This window comes from Micromys minutus, assembly GCF_963924665.1.
Source record: "Micromys minutus genome assembly, chromosome: 12".
Taxonomy (NCBI): Eukaryota; Metazoa; Chordata; class Mammalia; order Rodentia; family Muridae; genus Micromys; species Micromys minutus.
The window spans coordinates 61,218,770-61,237,460 of NC_137981.1; the positions used below are offsets into that span (position 1 = coordinate 61,218,770).

The 18,691-nt window shown below is 39.0% G+C and overlaps 1 protein-coding gene across 1 annotated transcript in view; it reads left to right on the plus strand.

The window, feature by feature from the left end:
* MICU2 (mitochondrial calcium uptake 2) overlaps positions 1–18,691 on the plus strand; it is a 77,980-nt gene that overhangs the window by 20,323 nt on the left and 38,966 nt on the right. The window contains exon 2 of the mRNA XM_080926721.1: positions 7,126–7,264. Coding sequence (XP_080782847.1) covers positions 7,126–7,264 — 139 coding nt within the window. The remainder of the gene's footprint in view (positions 1–7,125; positions 7,265–18,691) is intronic.

Consider the following 18,691-nt stretch of genomic DNA (forward strand, 5'->3'; position numbering starts at 1 on the left):
TGTCCCTCAGAGTCATGCAGTGGGTAGCCTGTGCCTGGCAGCTCCACCATCTGAGGTAGCTCAGGATCTCACTGGTGCAAATGCACCACATTGTTCTCCCTGCAAGAAGAGACTACTTCTGCCTGAGTTATCCTGAAGTTTCAGACACCGTTTTACTGTCTGAAAGTCCTTTAAGGCAAATTTAAAATCTTAAATTTTAGACTGGCTGTTGAATGTTGGGATTTTGTTTTTTGGTAAGTTAGAAATAATTAAGAACTTTTGTTTACTGATCTCATGAATTTGTAAATCTTTTAAATGATTTTTTTTTTTTTTTTTGCTTTAAGTAAAAGTTAAGTAAGTTTAAGTAAGAGTTAAGTAAGTTTAAGTAAGTAATAGTCTTCAGAAAGGTTCATTGTGCTGTTTTTTGTTTTGTTTGGGTTGAAGAAAACTAGCATTCTGATCCAATGGCCCCAGATTTTATTTCCTGATTCTTCTGTAAAATGAGAGTAAAATATGAAAGCCAAAGTAGATAGGAAGTGGGGCCAATACACCTGAAGCAACCAGCTTCCTTCCTATGCTAATCAGGACCATTAGCACTGAAGCATCCCTGGTGCTTTCTAGGATTTTAGGCATGAGCAGCAGCCTTAATAGAGATGGCTCAGATGCTCTTCCAGAGGTCCTGAGGTTCAATTCCCAGCAAACACATGCTGGCTCACAACCATCTGTAATGGGGATTCAATGCCTTCTTCTGGGGTGTCTGAAGATGGCGACAGTGGTTCACATACATGAAATAAATAAATTTTTAATAAATAAAACTTTAAAATAGTAAAATTTGCATGCGAAGTACAAGAGTTTGCCCTGTGATGCTTATTAGTTTTGTAAGCAATTGATTTAATCTTAGAATATGATTTCGGTCACATTTTTCTTGATTTCTTAAAATCCCAAATCAGTGTGTCAGTGAACTGAATTTTGTTCACATAGATTCTTTTCCTGGTGCCTCGTTATAACAAAGAATGAACGAGTAGTGAGCTCTTAAAACGTGTGTGTTGACATTATTGGGAAGATGAAAGCATGTGAACTTTGTGATGTAGTTTTATTTGACATGTAACAATGTTCATGGCGACGTAGAACTTTGTCTACTTGTACTTCTCCAAAAGATGTTCTGTTTTCACTCATAGCTCTAATCATTTGTAGTTTATATAAACAGAGCCCTGGTATTTGTCTGTAGTGTACATTCTACAAAGTACTTGGGATGTCTGGTGGGTCGGACGGTAATGCTGACTTACACAGCACAGTCAAGTGTGAGGTCTGTCATGTCCATGAGTCTTCCAGATATTTCAGGTTGCATTTATTAGAAGGTATTTTTCTCATAAAAGATTTACATTAAATGCTTTTAAGTGATACTTCATCTGCCCACATTTCGAGCAGCATTTTCTATGTGTAAGTGACTTCTGAAATGTATTCATGTATGTACACATAGGGGCCATTGGTTAGCTGTGGTAACCTTGGTTGGCCCAAAACTTTTCAGATATGTGTTTTATATGTTTTTCCTACCTCACTGGCCTCCCTACAGCTGTTTAGTGTACTGAACTCTGGCATTTATATAGTTTTTCAGGGCAAAATACAGTATTAAAACAAACAAATGAGAAAAAATTTGGAGTGATCCATTCAAAGATGCATTGTGCTTAGTAAAAATGAACTGTATCATGCTGATAAGACTGTGACCCAACAGGTATTTGTGGTATTTACACATATATTGTTTAGTCTTTGTATGATTTTTGTATTTGCAGTGTTTTTATAATAAGGTTTTAAAATAATTACAACAGAATAAAATTTTACAGAAGCTTAAAATGTGATAAAAAGATAAAAAGATATCTTAAAATGATAGATAATATTAATAGGAAATACTTTGCAAATGGTTCAAACTTAAGTGTGTAAGGAATGTTTAAGTATTCACACTTTAATTGAATTTAGAAGTTTAAAAGGATTTACAAACTTGTCACAACCTTATCAAAATAAAAAGTATGGAATTAGACTTTATATAAAGTCCAAACAATTAAAATTTTCCACTGGCTTCTTATCTACCTCAAATATGATGTGCTGTCACTCTGGCTTAGTCTGTCTTCTTGTAAAATTAACAGTGTCTCAACATCACTCTGCCTTTTAACGTCCCAGGTACCCACTTATGGGAACTTCTTAAAGATTGAGTGTTTGTCTAGAAATTATATGTAGAATAACTGAATTGAGAATATCACAAAACTAGAAATCTGGGGGCAGTTATAATCACTACAGTCTTAATACTGAGAATGTACTTCTTTTTATCACTGCACATGAGAGTGAATGTGCATGCTTGCGCACACACACACAGCCAGACTCAGGTAGGCTACCCAAAAGTAAAGAGGCAGTTAGAATGCCAACTGTTTAGTCACTAATTTTATCTACCATTTTGGAAAATCAGAGCCATTGTGGTAAGCTTTGTGTGGCTAGGAAACTCTGGGCTTACTAACCCATGTGGAGTGTGTATGTGTGTGTGTGTGTGTGTGTGTGTAATTGAATGCACTATTCCTCACCATTCCTAGTGTTTGTATATGAACAACTGTGAGCATTCACTTTGTTATAGGACTTCCTATCCGTGGTTCCTCAGACAGGTTCATAGTCTTGTGTCAGCCTTTCTAGAGCTGGGGTCACAGGCATATGTCACTATGCATGCCTTACTTGAGACAGACCTTTACATCAGCAGAGGCAGACTTCAAGACACCCCATAGCTCAGCCAATGAAGAACTACTCACAGAGTTGTTACTAGTTTTTGTTTGCTCTTGGTTTTGCAGCTAACCTTTATGTCTTGAGGATGAACTTCTCCTGGAACTCTGGCCCTGAGGGTCACTGACAGGGCACTTAAGACATTTGTCCTGTCTCCTCTTTTCTTCAAAGAACCCAAGGGAAAGGGTTTAACGGAGGGTTTGTAGGGTAGGAAAGGGAAGGGAGAAATGTAATTGCATTATCTCAAAGATAAAATAAGGAAATACTAATATTGCTTCTTTTATGTATACAGAAAAAACAGAATTTTATCTTTAATGCTTTTATGACTTTTTCCTGCCTTTTTATTAGTGATAGACTTGCTAGAACACTGGCTTGTTTCAGATGCCATGGCACATTTCTATTTTTATGAATATGAGTCTGTGGATGTTCATGTTTGTGTGAAGCCCAGAATAAAATAAGAATTTATTATAGAATGTTTTTAGAACTAAATAACCATGTTCATTAGATATGAGGATTAAGTGTAAGAGCAGGGTTTTGGTATGAGACATTCTACTTCTGAATTTCTTTATAAGCCCTAGTATTTTATATATGGTGGCTATTAGAGACAACTCAGGTGATAATGTGTGTGCTGTAGAAGAATTGACTTGAGTTCAGGTCCAGAGCCCACAATTGAAACGCTGGGCTTGGTAGTGTGGTGTTATAATCTCAACACTGGGGAGACAGACAATCCCTTTATAGTGCAAGCTTACAATCCCAACACTGGGAAGACAGGTGAGCCCTTGATACTGAGAGCTTACAATCTCAACTCTAGGAAAATAGGCAATCCCTTTATAGCGTGTGCTTACAATCTCAACTCTGATCCCTGGGGCTTACTGGGCAATCTGCCTAGCAGAATTGGTGGTCCTCAGACCAATAAGACACCCTGTCTCAAAAACCAAGATAAACTAAGGAATAATACCTGAGGTTTCCTGACATGCACATATAATCATGCTTATATACATATACACAGAGGAAAAAAAATATGATCTTTGCAATATGGCTCCCTTTTTTTTTTCCTATACATTTTGGTCATGTGCCTCAGAACATCACCATTCAGCAAGCTCTGAAATACATGAGCACGATTTGTGAACATTTATGACTATTATGTAGCAGTACTACACTAGGCATCTTTTTCTCAGATACAGTTTTGGCCTTTGTTATATACCTCCTCTTCCTTTATCCAAACTAATGCTCTGACTGTACTTTCTGGATTTGCAAGTCAGTTCTTTTATGAAGTCTGCTATGCTGCAAATGCACACCAATCGGAGAGAAGACAGAAAATATAGAAAGGAAATTAGTGCCCAAAATAGGTTAGTTTATGGTTTTGAAATCAACAATGATAATAACAACAGCAACAAAGCGACCTCATGCTTAAGATGAAGAGGAACAAAAAAAAAAAAAAAAAAAAAAAAAGGTAAAGAGACAATGGGCACATGGGACCAGCCAAAATGAAGAAACAAAAGAGCCAGAAGGGAAGAGTTTGGATTCACACCAAAGCCTGTTGCAAATTTGTTCAAGGCACTAGAGCATGGCTTGGCATCTTGTCCTGTGCCATACACTGTATAACCAAACATGGTCTGGAACTCAAAAACTGTGATGCTGGCATTTGCACAAAGCTCGTACTAGATGCTCTCTAGGTCCCTTTTAAGTCTTAAATTTCTGGGTTATTCTATTGCTAAAGATCACATACCTACCTTTGTTGCAAAATGTGAAATTAAACTAGAACTGGGCCAGAAACTTTGACATTACCTAAAGGAACTATGCTTACTACTAGAGGAGAAAAGGTACCAATGGTCTAGGAGCCTTACAAGCTATAATGCCAATTTGCCAGGCAAGACATGCCCTCCAGTATAACAATTACACAAACCACTGTGGTGGTAATCATTTGCTCTCTGACTAGATTTGAGGCCTGCTTCACAAGTGCTCGTGCCTGACACTCTGAACAGTCACAGCCACCCTGTGGCTACGAGTTCCTAGAAAACTCACTACAGTTACTGGCATAGATTGACATGGCATCAAACTGCCTTCTAAGTATTTTATTTATATGCATAGACAGATACTACACTCAGTCAGAGAGGCTTCTCTTGACAAAGAACTGTGGTCAATGTAGAGACTGCTCAATGTCCATCGAATAAGGGATGACTCAACATTCAGTCTTTAACAGAACATCTGTACTACCCCCCTCATGGCTCAGAGAACAAGAAAAAACTATCAGAGTATTAAAAAGGCTGCAAAATGCTGTCTTTTGAGTATGACACAGCCATTGCAAATATGATTCCATGACAGCAGAGGCTATCTGTACAAGACTAAGCCTGTCTTCAGTCAGTCATGGATAGAGAGGGTTCATGCAGGCAAACCCCACGCAGCTGAACTTTTGGCTTCTAGTAAATTCTAGGGAGGAGCAGTCATTGTGTTCAATTATGTGCCCAAAGGTGAGCCCACTAGGCTCATTTGGATAATTTGAAACCCCTGTCTCACAGATGATGCTGGTTAAACTCAGTAAGTACCAAGGCAAAGGGACAGGGGGCATGAGAAAGGGACTTGTAGAGAGGGGGAGCACAGGCTGGAGGTATGAGAGAAAAAAAATGGGGAAAGAGGAGCCATAATTTATTGTGCATTTGTGAAACTGTTAAAGAACAAGTTTAATACAATCTATAAAGAAATTCTGGGCTATACAGAACTGTACTCCTGGATACACTGCTAATATGCTACTCATCAGATCGAAACAGGCTGAAGCATCACTTCAGCCCAATGGTCTACTTGAAAGCTAGGCAGAAGGAACTTGGAAGTTGCAATAGTACATCCTTAGAAAGTCCCAAATAAAGCATTTATTTAAAGTCTCCTCTTAGTAATAACATGGTTGAGTGTTGCTTTCTTGACTATTGAAACCTTGTAGTAGGTTTGAGATCTGATCAAAATAGTTATGAACCTGAGTAAAGCCTAGCAACTAAAAGACTAAAGCACTAAATCTGGCATTGGCAAGTCAATCCAACTTATGTAAAATAGCTATAAATGTGCAGTGCACACTGACTGCCACTGTGAACCTTCAAATTGTACTTTTAAAAATTGACTACTTTTTGATAAATTCCAAACAAAACTGTGTTGGTACATTAACTTGTAAAATGATCATTTTAAGTCCTTCTTTCCCCTCTGCTTAAATGTGTAACAGCAAACCAATCAATTCAGGACATTCTGCTCAAATTTGATACAACCAGAAAAGTAATACATGGTAGTTAGGAAATGGGCAGCATTTAGCCTGGGGCTTGGAGAATAGCTGATTCTAATCCTTTTCTTTGTGAGTCCCTAGAATCTCTCTAAGTGTGTTGACCTTAACAAGCCTATAGTCCTTCTTTTTTAAATTAGGTTGCAACTGGGCAGTCTGAGGATTAGAGAGAACATGCTTATGATGCTCACAGCCTGCTCTATACATACCATTCACTTAACCGACTTAATTGGTGCGGATATTTTCTGCTACATAATCATGCACTTGGTTCATTTGCATTCTCACTCTTCTAGTGTTTTTCTGAAGTTGGCACATGCTCAATTAAATGATTAGTTCAGAGAAGATAATGCAACAATAAAGAAAGAGAGGATTGGTAGTAAGATGTGAGGTAGGAGCATCCTCTCTCTTAAGAAATGTGGTTCTGTATGAGCTAGAGGTTCATAGAGGCATATGGAAAGAGATCCACCTTGGCTTCAGTGCTGTTTTCTACTGCTGTGTCACAGTCTGTGCAGCCACAGGCCTGTTGATGTGTAGAGACTGTGCCTTTAGTGGAGCAGAAAGTTTAAGAGATGTCAGCACTATCATCCAGCTGTTGGGAAAGCTTTGTCCTAAAGCCTGAGAAACTCCAGCACCAACAGTGTTTGACCCGTGCACATCCCTTCTCAGTTGTATGAGCAGAACTCATTGTTAGAGCACAGCTGTGCATGCCCTACTGCCCTGTGGTGGCGGTGACTTTCCACTCCTTGTTCCTACCTTTCTTAGGAGAGCACAACTTACTAAACCCTGAAATGGCCTCTGTGAGTGTCATCCCTTCAAAAAAATGGTCCTGTCTTACCTAGGAGACCTGCCACCACCTTCTCCCATCTGTGCTCTTTGTCAGTTCCCCCGTCTCTGTGACTTCACATATTTGTGAATGTCATTCTCCCCACTTGAAGGTAACTTTGCTCCAATTAGTCATAATTGGTGCCAAAAAACATAGAGACTTAGTTGATATTTGTTACGTGAATAATGTAAATTTTGGTAGTTGTCAGACCTAACTTACTCTTTAAAGATATTTCTGGAGGTACTTAAGTTTGGAAATCATACTGAAAAAAATCTTAAGTTATGATTTCTTTTTCTTTTAGAAAAATGACTTGGGACCAATAGAAAAACATTCTCTCCGCAAACAACGGTTCATGCAGTTTTCATCACTGGAGCATGATGGAGAATATTACATGACACCCCGAGACTTCCTCTTCTCAGTAATGTTTGAGCAAGTGGAGCGTGAGTGTTGTGTTGTTTCATATTGTTTTGTTTTTTTTTTTAAGCTTAAATATGAGGATTGAAAAACTTGTTTTCAAAATTTGTGACAGATTTTTTGATATAAATTATCATTATTCCTTGTATTAGGCATTTTCTTGTTATAATGAAACAGTGTATCTGTTTAAAAGTAGTTATTTTGTATGGATTTTTCTAAATAAGAAAAAAAACTGTTTTTAAGATACCTAAAAACATTATTTGACTGGATATTAGTTTGTAGTGAAATTGAGGTTTTAAATTGAGAAGAAAAATATAGTAGATTAATTATTAAAGAGAAACATTTATTAGAATCATAATGTTATTATATTATTTTGTTTTAAGTAGAAAAATCTCAAAGGAAACAATGTAACCAAAAATTAATGTAACAAAGTACAATTACTTTATAAATTGCAAACTCACAATTATCCCATGATGGCAGGAACCCCCAGGTTTAAAAGCCCTTCTCACTGTGAAACAGATATGTGATACCAAGTGCCATAAGGCCTGTCATGCTGACACTCTACGATGCTGTTCACTGTAACTTAAGTACTGCAGAAGGCCGAGGGCAAGGCAAGTGATCAGAGCAGGATGCAGGGCACTGGGAATGGCTGAGCAGAGCAAAAGCAACATGAACGTGAGGGAGCATCCCAGGGGCAGGATGTCCACGGGACACTGGAGACTGAGAGCTTGGAGCAGTCTTGGAGAACATACTGAAGAATAAATAAGGGCTAGATGGTACAAAAGATCTTAGTGCCTGGCTCACCCACCCAAGGAATGTTTACTTGGCAGAGCTGTGTGGACTTCATCTTGAGGGAACAATGAAGGTGTGAGAATTAGAAAGTAAATAAAAACGTGTTAGATTACTTTAATCTAACCCCATGGAGGGGAATTTAGCAAAACTTTTAAAATGTTGACCTACATTGGTACAGTAGTTTGGTCCAGATGTGGTGGTGCACACCTTTAATCCCAACACTCAGAAGGCAGAGGCAGAGGGATCTTTGTGATCTGCATAGTTCCAAGACATCCAGGGCTATATAGTTAAACTCAAAAAACCAAAATAAATAGAGTCGTTTAACTTCTGACATGAAGATAACTTGGACATTCTCACTCCTGTCCTCAGAAAAAGGGAAAAGAAAAAATGGTGAAAAGTATAAAATCATCAGTTCAGGTCCATCAAGGGTCACAACAGAATTAGGGTCATGGGATACTTTTCCTAAAAACTAGAGTCAAGTAGAGGCAGAAGGTCAGTCAGGACTTGCTTGGATCAGAAGCCACTCAGCATCTACCAGGATCCTATGTCAAAAATATTTTAAAGAATAACTGGTTAGCTGCCAGAATTTAAGTATAAACCAATCTAAGAGGTGAAAACTCCTGAAGAGGAGGTGATATGGCTCAGAGGCAAGAGTACTCAGACCTTCAATGCCTTGAAGGCGTGTGAGAGAAGTTGTTCCCTGACTCCCATATGTGTGCCATGGCATGTGTGGGCACACACAATATGTTTATATGTCTCTGTGTGGAGATGTGCACCTGAGTGCAGATTCCCCATGGTTATAAGCTACCCAAGCATAGGTGTTGGGCTCAGGGTTGAAGAAATGGCTCAGAAGTTAAGATCATTTGATGCGCTTTTAGAAGACCCAGGTTCAAGTCCCAGCAACTACAGAGCAGCTCACCGACTATCTCTAATGCTGTTCCAGGGGATCCATACCCTCGTCTGACCTCCACAGGCACTAAGCACACATGTGGTATATACATATGCATGCAGACAGGATACTCACACATAACATAAAACAAATACTTCTTTTTAAAAAGCCTGCCTCTATTTAATAGACTGTTGCAGCCAAAGAGGGTTTGCTCTCAGAAAAGATTAATTTCTTATGAGAGTTAGTTAATCGATTTCACTGTGGGTACTGTTCTGCCCAGCTGCACCCTGCTCCATCGACCATTCATAACTGATGCCAGGGACATCTGAGTCTCCAGAGATGCACATGTGAAACATTCCTTCTTATGGTAGTGTATGCTTCTGTGTGTGTTTCCCTGAGATAGAGACATGTCTTAAACAAGATAAAAGTACTAACAAAAGGAATGAGATTCAGCCATATTAAAATAGAACTTTGTTCTCAAACGTTGCCTTAAAGAAATTTAATGACAAGGAAAAAAACTGGAAGAATTTATTTGAAACACATAAACTGGACAAGAGTTAATATTTACATGTGAAACTACAGTTTTAAAGGAGGATATGCTCATGGAAGAGTGAGGACTGGGTCATCTGGTATGCCAAGTGACATGGTAATTTCTACAAAGTGAAATCACTGGAGAAACTGTCACTTCAGAAAGGGCCATTTGGCCTGTCTTCCTCAATGCAGCAAGTCATAAAGATTCTTTTGAGAGGGACATCCTTCACAAAGCAAAGACAGAAAAACAGCCTTGATCACAGACTGGTGACTGCAGTAATTTATCACAGTCCCAATTAACAAGTTCTTTGAAGTAACCTTTAGCTTCCATTAGCTTCTCTCCCCTCCCCAGTCCCTCAGCCCCAAATATCTCTTAGTGATGTCCCTAGAATTTGCTGTAGTCCACAGATCCATTTGTCCTGTCTGTCTTCACAAATTGATTGTTGTCTAAATATCAAAGCAGCTTGCTTTCATTGTTCTTCTGGCTTTACTTTCTGGTGAGGTTCTACACACACACACACACACACACACACCAGTTTAATAAAACAGGCTCTTTTTAACACTCATTAGAGTTTAACACTCAAGAGCCTGCAAAGGCTGAAAGTGGCAGTGTTCTTACTGAGGCTGTGTGAGGCCCCAGCTTCCATCCCTAGAACTGCTACAAGAGACTAAGCAGGGAAGAGAGCTTTACCTCTTGGTCTTTTCCTCTCCACCTCTCCCTCTGTACAACTGTTACAAATGGAACAACAGATATTCACAGAAGAAGCAAACAAATAAACATAAATACTTCCCTTGTTTGTAACTGTGGTGAGAGAAAAGTTTACATTTGCTGTATGGGCAAGTCTCATCACAGAGGTTGAGGGGGCTATAGATCAGAGGTGGAGGGTTCCCAGGACTTTTACATTTACACACTCTTGGTTATAATTGGAAATGGAAAACTCCAACTGCTTTGGAAAACAACTATTAATTACCTTGGAAAATTAAGCTTAATTTTTTACCAAAACTTGCATTTCTAGGTATATATACCTAACAGAAAACACTTACTGGTATGCCATAAGATATATGCAAAAGAGTGTTTATAGCAGCTGTGTTAGGTTAGCAGAAAAGCTGAAGATCACCCACATGTCCACTGGAGAGAATGGATAAACCAGGGTATGTTCCCACTGGGGAATTCTGTTCAGTAAGAGTGAATAAACAGTGTCTGTATGGCCATGGGAAGGACCCTTAGATCCACTGTTTACTGAAACTAATAGAAAAATGTGTTTGGAAATGAGTCTGAGGTTTTTATAGGAAATCTAGAAATACCTCTTCAAGTAAAGCTACTAAAATGGATAAGAAAATATTCAAATCTAGAGTACTTTAACACTGGCCTTGGTTTAAAAAGTAACTTCTGGTCTCTTTCTGAAGATAGTAACCTTACTTTAAAGTAGAGACTTTCAAACACTGTCAGAAACGAGTGCAGGTAAGCTAGGCATACTAGCACATGCTTATAATCTCAACACTCTGGAGGTTGAGGCTGGAGGATTGCTAGTGTGAGAGCAGATGAACTCCATAGCAAGCAAAATCTCATCTCCATAAATAAATAAATAGGTGTAGGTTGTGGTAAAAGGAGAAAAAAAAAGAAGAAAAAATTTGTATTCATCATTATATTATAATATAACAGATTTTGTGAGCTATAACAATACTTTATAAAATAAATAAATTAATTTTAAAAAGGGAGTCGAGGGGTCATGAATAGAGTCAGTGAAGAAAACATGCTAAACTATGTGCTGGCTACATAGGAAAGAAAAAAAAATGGGGAGCTGCCAGGGGTCCTAGCAAATATTAATCACCCTAGTGGGAACTGCTTTTTTATGGGAACCTAAACTGTAAAGGTGACCTGTAGAACAGTGTTTTAGGGCAGGGTGACGCATGGTCTTCTCCCCAGTATGTCCTCTGAAATAACACACCATGGGAAAGCAACTAGTACCAGATCTCTGTAATATATTACCTAAAATATCCAGAGCCCAACAGCAAAATTCAAAGACTACAAAAAGCAAGAATATATAGCATCACTGGACAAAATTAGCAACAGAAATTGTTTGTGAATTGCAACCAGATAACAGATTTAACAGAAAAAGACACCAAAATAGCTCCTAAAATATGTTCAAAGAACTACAGTATACTATAATTAAAGACTGACATTTCCACTTTTATTATTCATTGGAATGCAGCTAAATAATAGGAAGGCACTGAGCCAAATCAAGAGTTTAGTAATTTTGCAGGCCAGATAATACATCCTTTATGCATATGATGTCCTTCATCCTCATTTTTCATCATGGATAAGATCATTTTGGTTACATTCCTACAGATCATCATGAACAGCAAAACAAAGAAAAATTAAGCCAAACCACTGACCCGTGTGCTCTCTGGGTAAATGAAATAATATGAAGCAATCTAAGATTTATTAGATTTTTTAAAACTCATTTACCTGGCATAATCTTTTTGGCTTTTTGGTAAATACTACACTTTATTAATAGCAATTGATGAGACTTATGTAAGCATCTCTTCATAGGACTTCCAAATAGACCCTGGCAACTCCCTGTGTCTGGTTCCCTATATCTAGCTGGGTCTCTACTGTACACTCCTTTGCAGCACAGGTGATCCAGCCCGCGTACCATCTCCCCTTTCTAGATTCTCTCCTGCTGCACTCCTTTCAGTGACTTGGACTTCACCATTCACATCACACACTACTATCTGGAATTGTCCCAATTTCACAATCTCAGATTTCAGAACCTCCATCTCTGACAACTAATTCATTATCCTCCACTGTACCTGCTACCCAGTATGTTTATTCTGAAACCTCATAAAAATGTCTAGTATCCACTGTTCTATCATCCTAAGGTCCCCTTCTCCTTTTTCCCTATAGTCACAGGGTTTGACTATCACTCTGATAACTACTTACCTGTATCTCTTTTGTCTCTCCCCAAACTGCTGGGAAGATACCCACATGTACAGATTGAAGTCTCGCCTAATCCTCCAAGTCACAGGTGTCGTATGTCAGTTCATGCTCTCCACCTGCCCAAACCCCTCACCTTCTTAGCTCTCCCTCTTGTCAGACCCTTCCTTCTCTCTGATGATAAGATTGTATCCATTTTTAACTGATGGTATGAAGGCTGATTGATAGTCAAAGAACCTTTTAGATCCCTCTAATATTGCCCTAGCTGGAGCCCCTTCCCTCCCTCTCCTATTCTGCCAGGAGGGGTGCATCTCCCTTTAGCTGGCACCTACACCCTTTGTGTTCTGTTGCTCTTGGTCTCTGATGTCTCCATTTTAAAACCTTCAGATAGTCTCATGTTCACCATGATACTTAGACATTAGAAATACCAGCATAAGAGTGTACAGGATTATTGGAAGATCTCAAATGTACATTCAAGCAAGAAAGACAAGTCAGGGAACTGAACTCCAGACCACTTGAACATTTAGAAATAGAGAGATGGGAACCCAGAGGAGTGAGAGCAGCAGCTCAGAACTAGGAGGAAAAGGAGTGAGTTTAAATGGAAGCAAGCAAGATGAGGACCAAGAGTTAGATCATCACTGGCTGGCAGCATGAGGGGTGTTGGTGTATTTTCTAAGAACCGTTTCAGTGGAGTGGTGTTAACACAGGAGTCTAAATACAGTAGGTGGGGGTGCATAAAGGAGAAGTGAACACTGAGGTCCTTGCCTAAAAGGGAAGGAAAGATGGGAAAAGAAGTGTGCCCAAAAGAAGAGCTCTAACCTTGGACTGAGGGGGACAGTGGAGGCACAGTGGTGTAGAGCAGAGGAGTCTTCTAGAAACAAGGCCCTGAGAGGAAGCTGGCATTAACCAGAATCTTGGAAAGGCCCTCCATAACAGCAGGAAAGGATTAGTGTTCGCTCCCCACCCCACCCCCTTTCTCTGTTCTCTGAATAAGAATGCAGTTTCAAGTTGTAAGAAAAGGGAGAATATTGGAGACTTATAGAAGTAGCCTCAATGGTAAGAGATAATGGAATAAGAAAGACTGTGTAATTGCCAGTGTCCTTATAGAGTTCTGTGTAGTGGCAGTGACATGACTCAACAGATAAAGGTGCCTGCCACCAAGCCTGACTGCCTGCATTGAGTCCCCTAAGCCTCTGTGCTGTGAGGAGAGAACTGACTCCCCAGTGCTGTCTTCCAGCCTTCCTGCATATGTGCTCACACATGTAAAGCACAGGGGTAAAATGTGCTTTTTAAAATTTAAGAACAAAGTCATGCCTGTGGGTATTAACAGTGGATTTGAACTGAGTCTTACAGAAAGAGTATGACTATTTTTCTCTACTGAACCCTACATGTTCTGGTGTGGATTAAGTAGAATCAGATCTCATCAGGGCTGGGGATCCCCAAGAACCTATGATAAAGTGAAAGAAGAGGGGGCTGCTATATGTGACTGGCAGACCAGCTCTGATGGTTAATGGTGGATGCTGAGCCTGGTGGAAAGTCATACACATGTAAATGAGGAATGATGGGAAGATGGAAGAGTCTGATTGTAGGGCTCACCAGAACCAAAGAATGGACACAGGCAGTTCACACAGGATGCTGGGAGAGTAAGTCAATATCTGACTTTAAATATTGGTTTCACCACTAATCCCATAGGCTTCTGTTCCCACCTCAGCAAGTTGAGACTACTAGTAGTAAAGAGTCAGTCATATACATGGAGAGCCCAGCATGTGGGAAACTCTGCAATAGTAGCCACTTTGGCATATATCAGCTCCTGTTAGGAAAAATGCAAAAATATTGACACTTGTTACATTTGAACCTTCCAGGATTTTGTTGTTCTTGTTTGTTTGTTTGTTTTAGTGACTTTAGGGGAAATTTTCAGTGCTTTCTATGGTTTTAAAAGATCTTACAAAGAAGGAGGATACATACAAGAAGCATTTCTAAGATCAGCTCAACCTTTGTCAGGGGTTTAAACTGAAAAACAGGTTATTCAATGTAGGTTTAGAAAACTACAATGATGGAGTGTATTCTTAACTTTTCTGCAGCAGAGCAAGCAGGTGTCTGTAGCACTGTGAATGAAACTGAACTTCAGTCACTGTGGATGGATCTCAGGGAAACAAAGATGGTACTACTCCCACCTGCCGAAAATGTGTTCTACCTCTTGTTAGGCTATTTGAGCTTCAGGTATTCATCACTCCTTTCCCTCTGGGTACAAGTTTTTCTGCCCATGTATTTTTATCAAGATCAGTTAAGTTTGAGAAGTATCTGAACATGTGTAAGGTAACTTACCACAGCCTGTGTCATTTTGCTAGGGCAAAGGGTAGTATATGGGAGTCACACAGACCTGGAGCCTATAATATTTGTCCTTTTATTTTATCTTCTATTCACACCAATAATGACAGAGCTGTGAGCTCTGTAGAAATCTCTTCCTACTGTGTCATTCTGCAGAGCTAGTCTACCTTTCTCTTGAGCTCTTCCAAAACCAAGAGCATTTCTTAGCTCTTTCCTAGAATACTATTTTACCTGTGTCCTGCTAGCTGCTTCTCTGTAATTCCTGCAAGCCCTAAGAAAAAACAAAATTCCTATCTCATACCCAGAACTCCTTCCAAACCAAAGCTCTTTCAAGCCCAAAGAGAGTGGCTACAAAGAAAACAAAACCCAAGAGACCTTAAAAGTTCATTTCTATAAAAGAAGTCTCTAGGTCCTCCCCAACATCCTTAGCAGGCTGAACTGAACCACCATCATAGTAGGGAGCAACAAGCCAAGCTAGTAGACCCAAATCATTTTAACTTCATGGTGAGGCAGCCCAGAGCCATCCAACTGACTTTGCCTAGGATCATAGAGCAAAGACCACAAGACCCTCTCAAGCAACTTGCCTTAAAATAGGCAAGAACTTTCCATTCTTTTTTGCATTCTTATCTATGATGGCTTTTAGAGGGACAACCAAGCTGTATCTCTATAGGGCACACCTAACTTCATCTGACACACAAAAATACCTATTTAAGTTTTTATATTTTGCTAACAATTGGGTTTTCTGTGAACCATAATCAAATATCCTGCAAGAGGAGTTAATCCCATTGTGTCACTGGTTAGTGCCAAAGCCTCTCCTGACTGTTTCTAGTTCATTAGAAAATACTGTTGTGGGGAAGATGAAGTTAGGAAGCATGAGAAAAAGTCTGTACATTTCAAACACTAAAGCATTACAATTTGTAGAGTAGAGAATGCAGTCACTAGAGTCCAGTGGCCACCACCTAGTAGTCACTAGCATTATTATCACACATATATACAGATATATAATACATATGCCATACGTTTGCCCTTTAAAACACACTCTTACTTAGATATAAGACATTTTGTACTGCACATTGTCTACCTTGTGCTTTATAGCCTAACGTTTTCTATTCAATGCATAGTAAGTAGTTTCCTTTTCTGATGCTGTCTGAAAATATTTTGATTGTTTCATTAGTATGCTATAAATTTTCTTACAGTTATTTTACTAATATGAATAATTTCATAGTTTTTATAAGTTTTTGCTTAACTGATTCTAAAATGATTTTCTGAACTTGTAATCATGAAATATAAAAACAAAGACTTCTTAAGACTATTATCAAATTGTTTGCTAAAACAAAAAAATCTAATGATTTCAACTTCCTGCCTAACTGGAAATTTTCTCATAAGTTTTTCAATAATAAATTGTTTTATTTTATTACATTTATCAGGAAGCACTATTTTTAAATTGCAAGAGCAAAATTTAGTGCTCGAGTTATAAAGATGGACTGAGAACATTGTCATCTCCTTTCTGTATAGCGTATTCAGTGTGCAGGTAGTGAGTTACAGCAGGGCATTTCCATGTCAGCATGTCATGGTGCTTGAGCATGCTAACCCTCATCCTTCTCTCTTCTTCCCCCATGCCATCCTCTCCCTTTCTTTTATGTCTCTTCATTAAGGTTCTGCATATGAGAGATGTGTTTGTCTTTCTGAACCTGCTCTATTGACCTAATATGTCCAGTTCCTTCCATTTTCCTGCAGATCATACAACTTATTTATGGCTGAATAAAATGGCATTGTATGTGCAGGGCACATTTCCTTTTTCTTTATTCTGGTCTGGACACCTATGCTGATTCTGTACTGTAACACAATGTTGAACATGGAAATTTGAAAGTTTTCAGAGCACAGGAGGATACTAAAGTCACTATTCAAAAGTATATCATCTGTGAATACTCCAAGGACTCTAAGCTGAACTCCACCTGAACCGCAAATCAGTATTCTCAAGGCATTTGAGAATGGTACAAGAGTAGCTAGTATTACTGTCACTCAGTCTAGATAGATACACACACACCCAGACACCCAGACACACACACACACATACACACACACAAAGAGTAGCTAGTATTACTGTCACTCAGTCTAGATAGATACACACACACACACACACACACACACACACCCCTACTTGAGATAGAGCCCAACAAGGATATTCGTAATTGTCACCCTGCAAGGTAGCAAATACCTTAAAAGTTACTTGTTTCTGATTCGTCACCCGCACTGGGGAATGACTGCATTTCCTACTTGTCTACTGTAATCTTTTGAACAGACTGCAGCTCCCCACTCAGATGGAGAAAACTTGCCACCCTTCTCTCCTAAGTTCTGCAGACATTTCTTCTGCTTGTCAGTTTACTCATTGTTGCACCCACTAATGTCTCTCAGACTGCATAAAAAGCACACTCACACGTACAAGCACACACGTGCGCACACACACGATTTCTGTTTCACTTTTGTGTTTATTTTAATGAGAAACTAAAAGAAGTTTTGACTTCATTTTTTAAAGATTTATTATTTTTTTTTATTTATTTGAGTACACTGTAGCTGTCTTCAGACACACCAGAAGAGGGCATCAGATCCCACTATAGATGGTTGTAAGCCACCATGTGGTTGCTGGAAATTGAACTCAGAACCTCTGGAAGAGCAGTCAGGACTCCTAACTGCTGAGCTATCTCTCCAGCCCTTAATTATTTATTTTTAAAGCTCCTTTCTCAGCATCAGTTTGTGCTGTTCTGGAATATGACAGCAAGAAGCATTAGCCCACAAAACTTACTTAGTGCTCAGAACATACCTCCCCTCTTTGACAATTTTGCTCAGTTCCCATGTTAATTCTATCAGGTATCTAAAGCTAAGGCTGGAACCAGGTCCCACCTCCATGCTCCTGTGACTGCTGAGTAATGTATTAGACATTGGCTCCTTCCTGACACAGAAGCCACCAAGTCAGTCTGATAACACCCACTCCACTTTCATGATCAGATTCCTATATACAAATTGACAGACTTTGTAATTACGAAAGTGTTTCTATTTTAATTTTTATTCACAACAAAACTGCCTTCACAGTCATACATTATGTGATTAATTGGTTCTGTGAAGAGTCCACTGTTCCCACTACTCTCTTCACTTGGCTCAAGTTGTCCAGTACCTGATTTTTTAAAAACCTGATTGAGAATGTAAATTTTCCAGGGCCAGTATGATAGCCTATGTTCTCTTGCTTGTTAGTTTTGTATATAAGAAGAGAATAATACTATATTCAAAAGCACAGGATCTGGAAAAAATACTATGAAATCTAACTTTGTACTCAGTTATTAATTCTACACTTCTGTGCTAAGCACTCACCTACACAGTTAAGTAGATCTGAGGCATCCCTTCTTCAGGAGGTTTTATAATGTATTGCTTACCTGTATTTCTGGTAGCATATTGCTTAGATTTATAATCATGACCCTCCTATTGTTTTGTTTATTGCCATTTCTCTGGTGTTGAATGTTCCTGGGATAGCAGGTTGGCAGCCCGACTCTTAGCTGCAAGCAAGCAGACATTGCCCTATTTTTTTTTTTTAAGTCTAAACACAGGATGTAACCATGACATATAAGACACTGCCTCAGCTTCTTGGTCCTCTTCTACCTTCACACTCTGAGTTATTGCTACCTGACATGCTTTCTGTTGGAGTACAATCTCTTTCAGAAACTGGTAGGGCTAGCCTTAATGTCTAAAAGTAGAAAGATACATGCAATGAAATTTGTTGCATAAACATTAGAAAGCCATTAGTAGAGACCAAGTGTGATGGCACACACTACGGGAGGAGGGTCACGAGCCTCAGGGCAGCCTGAGATGCATAGCAAAACTACCCTCAAGAAACAAACAAACAAACAAAAAGCATTATGATAAACTTATAATATGATCAACATTTAACCTAACCTATTTTGAATTTTAATTAAAAGTGATAAA